This window comes from Condylura cristata, unplaced genomic scaffold (assembly GCF_000260355.1).
Source record: "Condylura cristata isolate star-nosed mole 26May11 unplaced genomic scaffold, ConCri1.0 scaffold00013, whole genome shotgun sequence".
Taxonomy (NCBI): Eukaryota; Metazoa; Chordata; class Mammalia; order Eulipotyphla; family Talpidae; genus Condylura; species Condylura cristata.
The window spans coordinates 23,153,594-23,159,593 of NW_004567114.1; the positions used below are offsets into that span (position 1 = coordinate 23,153,594).

At 48.8% G+C, this 6,000-nt stretch overlaps 1 protein-coding gene across 5 annotated transcripts in view; it reads right to left on the bottom strand.

Moving 5' to 3' along the window:
* Nucleotides 1–508: 508 nt before the first annotated feature.
* The window catches only part of SIPA1L1 (signal-induced proliferation-associated 1 like 1), a 320,552-nt gene continuing 315,060 nt past the window's right edge, over nucleotides 509–6,000 (bottom strand). For 3 of the 5 annotated variants that reach the window (XM_012724496.1, XM_012724497.1, XM_004681723.2), the window contains 3 exons: nucleotides 5,371–5,485; nucleotides 3,013–3,097; nucleotides 2,015–2,385 (listed from right to left, as the gene is read on the bottom strand). In XM_012724496.1, the coding sequence (XP_012579950.1) occupies nucleotides 2,242–2,385; nucleotides 3,013–3,097; nucleotides 5,371–5,485 (344 nt within the window). In that variant the 3' untranslated portion in view covers nucleotides 2,015–2,241. Of the gene's footprint in view, nucleotides 2,386–3,012; nucleotides 3,098–5,370; nucleotides 5,486–6,000 lie in introns of all 5 variants that reach the window. The other 2 variants (XM_012724498.1, XM_004681724.2) reach the window with 2 other exon arrangements.

Genomic DNA, 6,000 nt, shown 5'->3' on the forward strand with positions numbered 1-6,000 from the left:
AGAAACTCTACTGTCAGCTCTCAATTAGCTGCACCACTGGACAAGAACAGTGATGTGGCAGATACAAAAAATTTGGACCTATTTGGTTTTGGAATGCATTATGATTTTTTTTCAGTAGATTAACTTTTCTAATTATATTTTGCACAGCCTAATATTAACAGGCATTTGTATTACCCAAGCACACAACATATAACATTGAGAGATGCAGTAGAGAAGTCCAAAAATGTGTTGGTCTCGGGGAATGAAAATGTTATGGAAAATCCACACATGGATAATGAAGGGGGAACTAATTATAAAGAACTCTGAGAATATTAAATCATAAGCAGAGAAGCACAGGAATTCTCTATGGACATGTGGACCGAGTAAAAGCGCTTATTCAAATTCTAAAAGGGACAGAAATGTTCATGAGTCACCTTTATATGAGCAGGGCCTGGTGGCTACCAGGGAGGTGGGCTTTCAAAGCAGAGACCCTCAAGCAATAACACAAAAGCATTTTAAAAGAGCATTTAAAATGAATTTTATTGTTTGAATTTTACAAGTAGTCTTTAAAGGCTTCAAACAAGAACTCTGTTGCAAAACCTAATAAATAGCTTGCCCCAAGTCCCCAACAAAAGTAAAACAAAATAAAAACTAAACTCAGATGGACAAGCAAGACTTCAGAATGCTCGGATGTTAGCAGAGTTCTCATTTACAAAGAGACATTGGGCCATGTACAATCTCCTTCATACAAGTCAGAGAGAAGAGCCAGACAGTGGAGACCCTTACAAAGCACTCCGAAATCTTCCTATTTCCATGATAGGAATGTCACCAGGAAAAAAAAAATCCCATGGAGAAATCACAATCATGAATGAAACTGTAGCATAAAAGTTTGGTGATGGAGGTAAGAGATGGGGAGGAGAGAGGAAAATCATCCCCATGTCTTTCAGGGATGGAGAGAGGAACGAGTTGTGATGACTTGGGACAGGGAACTTCTGAGCAGCTGTCACTAGATTTCTCCATGTTCCCTTAGATCAGAGTTGCCACAGAGGGGATCAGGGACCAGGTTAGAGGTGATTATGAAGGTGAGAAACAAGGCTGCCAGGGACTCCCCTGGGTGCTCTCAACACCAGTGGGCCAGTGTCTCTGCTCTGCAGGACTGAGGGCCTTGGAACAAAGGCCCAGGGTCCAAGGCAGCAGCCTCACTAGACTAGGAAAAAAAGAGCACCCAATCACTTCTGCAGCAGACACCTGTGGCTGGCCACACAGAGATGCAGAAAATGCCGTGCGTCAGGTGCACACTGGGACATGCAGGACCAACAGCCCGTTCTAGTTATAGTCATTGCTCCGAAGCAAGTAATAACATTCACAATTCAACATTTACTTTTAGCTACAATACTGGTGAATTCTTGCTTTGGAGAGAAGGACTGATTTGTTTATAATAGTTAATTTTGAGCAGCTAACAAACCCTAATTTGTTCTATTTTTAACTGTCCTTTTGACCAAAATGTGTACAAATAAGATTTTAGTTTAGCAGAATTCTGATATCAATGAATGTGGAGAGGCTGATTTCAAGTTAGTGGGGCTTAGGAAATAAGACAGGCTTCAGCTCTGGGCCAGTCTCCCCGGGGCGGGCGGGAGGACAGCTGGAGCGTGGCTGCAGGCACAGACTCCGCCTCGCTCGGGGTCACTCCCTACGGGTAACCCCGGTCCTGCAGGTCTTGGCTGTAGATGGACACAGACAGCGCTAGCTCATGCACAACTCATTCAAGGGAGGCGGGCATTTTCAGCACCTCCCTCTCCAGGCATTTTAGGAATGGAGTAGTGAGGAAGAACCCTCCCCGTCCCCAAAGAAAGTTTTAAAAAACTTTATATTCCTAGAATAATGACATTTGTTGGCATGAGGAGGGAAAGCTGGGGTTACCTGAAGTAGGTAAGAAAGTGGCACATGGGCCTGGGAGGCCCTGGTCCCTGGCCCAGTTTCTTTTTAAATACATAACAGATAAAGATAATTGTGCAAAAAAATAAAGACATTCACATTTTAGCAGTTAAACTTTTATTTTACTTTTTAAAATTTTTATTGACTTTTTTTTGTTTTCTTTTCTACAAAAGGCAGATAATGATTGTTATCTGCAACTGTGTTGTGCCTCCCTGAAGGAGGGCAAAGGAGGGCACAGGGAGGGCACTCGGAGAATCGTTCAATGGCATGACCAGGGGCTTCCAGACTCGCACGGGAGGGCACCCCCTCCTGGCCACCTAGCCTCCCCTAACTCATGTCTATGGTATTGAAGACCCATTCTGTGAATTTCTTCAGCTTGTCAGAGGCATTCTGGGACTCTTCTTGCAGCCTCAGGTTGTCCTCGCGCAGGTGCTGAACTTCGGCCTGAAGGTGGGCTTTGTCTTCCTTTTCCTGGGAGGTAGAGCAGAGCAGAAAAGAACTAAGGCGGGGGGTCCTCAGCCCTCAGGTAGCCATCTGACTGACCCCTGGCCCATTTCCATTCTTCACTCCACTACACAGGTGTGCGTGGCCTGGTGCAGGGCGTGAGCTAGTCTAGCTGACCCAGGCCTGGCATTCCCAAAGGTTCACTACAGGTGTCCGTGGGAAAGTCAATGTCCTGCTGTGCATTTTACTATTTTGTTAATAAGGACCATCTCCAATTTTAGACCTGTTTTGGTGGCTGCTGTTTAGAACAGTCACATCCATTTCAAGAAACCCACCAAGACTCAGACCTCTGGGTGTGCAAGCGTACTACCCGTGAAGACAGGTCCATCTGGACTAGACAAGGGGTGGGGCGGCTGGCCAAGGTCCAAAGGCTGTCGCCACAGGGCGCCATGTCTTCCGTGCGTGTGGCAGTGAGGGCCTTCTTGCACTACGTGGTCAGTGGGAAGTGAGCTCCGGCAGCCCCCTGAAAGTGTGTGCCCCAAGAGCAGGGAAAGCACCCACATCTTACTGTACTAACACGGCTTAACAAGGGCTCATACAGTTCCAGGGCAGTTTGCACCAACTGGGCAATTTGTCTTGAGGCTATGAGTTTACCTTCTTCAAATCTTCCCGAAGCATCTTCAGCATACCTTCCAGTCGGTCCACTTTAGAAGCCAGAGTGGGAGAGGAATCTTTACTGCTGGGAATGAGAAAAAAGACCATGTTGGCAGGGGCCTCCATGGCTGGATTTACTTGGCATTTTAAAAAAATGAAGTAGCTGCATTTATAATGTGGTTTTCAATGACAAATTACTCAGTCTGGCCACCCGATGTGCATTTTCACTTAAAAAAAAAAAGATAATTGCAACAAAAGGCAGTAATAAGCTTGCGCTACAGCCAATCAATAGCTTCCTTTGTTGAAGGCGCTGCCGCATCTTCACATAAAAGAATATAGGACAATGAGCAAAAATGGTTTCTTTGGCAGCACAGAGGTGCTTCTTTGGCAGACACAAGTGTCCAGCAGCATCGCGAGTCCTATCTCAGGTGGACTTTAGGAGGAGGAGAGCGTCTCGTGTGCGTGCATGTAGCTGGGGCGAGAACCCAGGCTGGCTCTTTCTTGAGCAGTTGAGATAAGGCCGGTCTCAGTCCCCCAAGCGTCTGTGTCTACTCATCCAGTGGCATCTAAATCATCACGTTCACGTCTTAAAAGCTAATCTACATAGCTTAAAATCTTTAAAAAAATCGCATGTTTCGGAAGTTTTTCAGTTTAATGACTAAAGCGCTCTGTTACTTTGTTGCTGTGCTAGCGGGCTACAGGCCCACATTCTCATCTGCTCTCATGTGAAGTGCTAATGTTGCCCTGGTAGTGGCATAACACGGGAGCTAGAGGACAAGCAGGCAACCCGGGACAGAGGGCGGGCACGCAGTGCCCACCTCCAGGCCTTGGGCACGAAGGACCTGCTCATCGCGTCCCTCCATTCTCTCCCACCAGCGGGACAGTTCCGGAGAGTTCTCACACACCACTGGAGTGACACAGCTGAGCATCGTCTGGCTTCCCGGGATGGCAGGCCGCTCCTCTTTCCAGAAGTCAGAGGGGAAGAGGAAGCGACTGAATTTTCAGTCTTTAAAAATTAAAGATGAAAGACAAGCTTTGCTTTGTCTCCTGCTAACTTTACATCTACACGCCCACAAGGCAAAGCCCACAGCGGGTGGCCTGTCACAGGCTGACTTGGCTCCATCAAAAGGGAGGTGGCAATGGCAATCTACGACCACTGCACAGAAAGGCCCAACAGACACCGAGGCTGCGGGCCAGAGTCCTCCACAGGCCCGGCCCAGGGTCCCAGCTCCTGGCAGGGCTGACGCAGCCGCTGTAGCTGTCACGACGGGAGTGGCTCTCACTAGCCTTCTTTGCCACCTGAAGGTGTTCAGAATGAATTGTCTATGTGTGCACTGATGATTTTTAAAAACAGTTAATTCCATTTGCATCTGTTAATCTCTCCGGAACCAAGAGCCAATCACCACCCTCACCTCATGAGTCTGCTAGGAGGTGCTTTCAGACTCCTTTCGGGAAAGCAGCGTTTGCTCACGCAGACGTGTTTCTGTGCTGGAGGCCCCATTCTAGGAAGGCACACGGAGCGCGCTCACCTAGCCTCTCTGAGCTTCACAACAAACGACCCGCCACGCGGAGGGAAGTCCTCGCGCTGAGTCCACAGGACAGCTGTGCCATCTATACCATCCTCCCCTACTGTCTCTAAGTTTTACAGACACCTGGATTCTAATCACTCTTAAACAGTTTTAAGGGAAGAGATTTCAAATTCTTAAAATTCTGTATCCAGGAGGGCTCTGGCCCTGAGCGGACTACTGGTCGCTCTCACGTGCTGGGTAGCACTCCTTTGTCCAACAACCTCATTGTTTGAAACTAAGGGGAAATGGAAAAGTCAGTCTCTGCACAGCTAAACAGAAGTGAAGTCTGGGCTTTTAAAGAATTAAAAAAAAAAAAAAAATCCCCTGGTCCCCATTATTGCTTATTTACTTTTTCTTTTACATATAATCTAAACTATCCTGGTGACCCAGTTCTCCAGCAGAGAGCTGAAGCAGCTCAGACCCAGGCACTTTACCAACATAACCAACTGACGGCTGGGAAAGGACTCAAGAACCAGATCAAGGATGGATGCAAGGAATCGGGGCAGTCTTCGTGCAAATGAGTGGTTTTCCTTACCGAGTAAGTCCTGAGGGCATACATGTATGAAGGCATTAAAAGAATGAATATTCGTAATTACGACTTTAAGTTACCGAGAGGTTTAATTGTCGCCAATGCTGAGTTACAGAGTTCTAGCTAGTATGTGCAGTGTCTGGCCCGCAGCGCCGAGCTTCATTCAGCTAATCCAGGGGCCTCCATCGCCTCGGCCCCCCGTCTGCTGTCACCGGGAGGTGACGCGTGGTAGAGTGGCGCCCTTGCCAGGGGGTGACCGACCTGCTGTAAGACTTCATCTGGGCCAGGGCCTGCTCCTCCAGCTGGTCACCGTTGGATGCCGCGCTCAAGGGCCGAGGGCTTTCATCACTAGCAGCAAGGAACGAGGCTCTCTGGACTGGAAAGGAGACGGGAAACCATCACTGTTCTGGAACCAGACCACTCCCTGCGCCCCTGTCCACTGAGAGGCGGCAGCAGGTGACCGCGCCGACCACCAAGCTGGCCGCGTGCAGGCCTCGCCCGGCCCTGCGGGAGAAGCCGCCACCGCCTCAGCTGTGAGGACGGGAGGGGTGTAACCCCCTCTAAAGCCCTCTCTTCCTCGCGCATCAGAGTAGCGCTCTAGTAAATGTTTCCCTGGAAACGGGACTTGAGCCAAACTGCTCGGCCCAGGCTTTCCACTCGGTGATGATATAAATGCACCAGGGAGCCAGCGTTCAGCTTCTTGAAGGACGTTTTCCTCGGGATGCCGGGCCACCTTGGTGGACTTTAAGTGAAGCCCACGCCACCTGTGTTTCAAAGTACACCCACTTAAAATGAATGACTGCAAAAACTGCTGCCGTCTCTCCAATCCTCTGCGAAGGACAGTGACCCACGCGTCGAAAGCTAAAATCTAGTTGGTTCTGAGGCATCTGC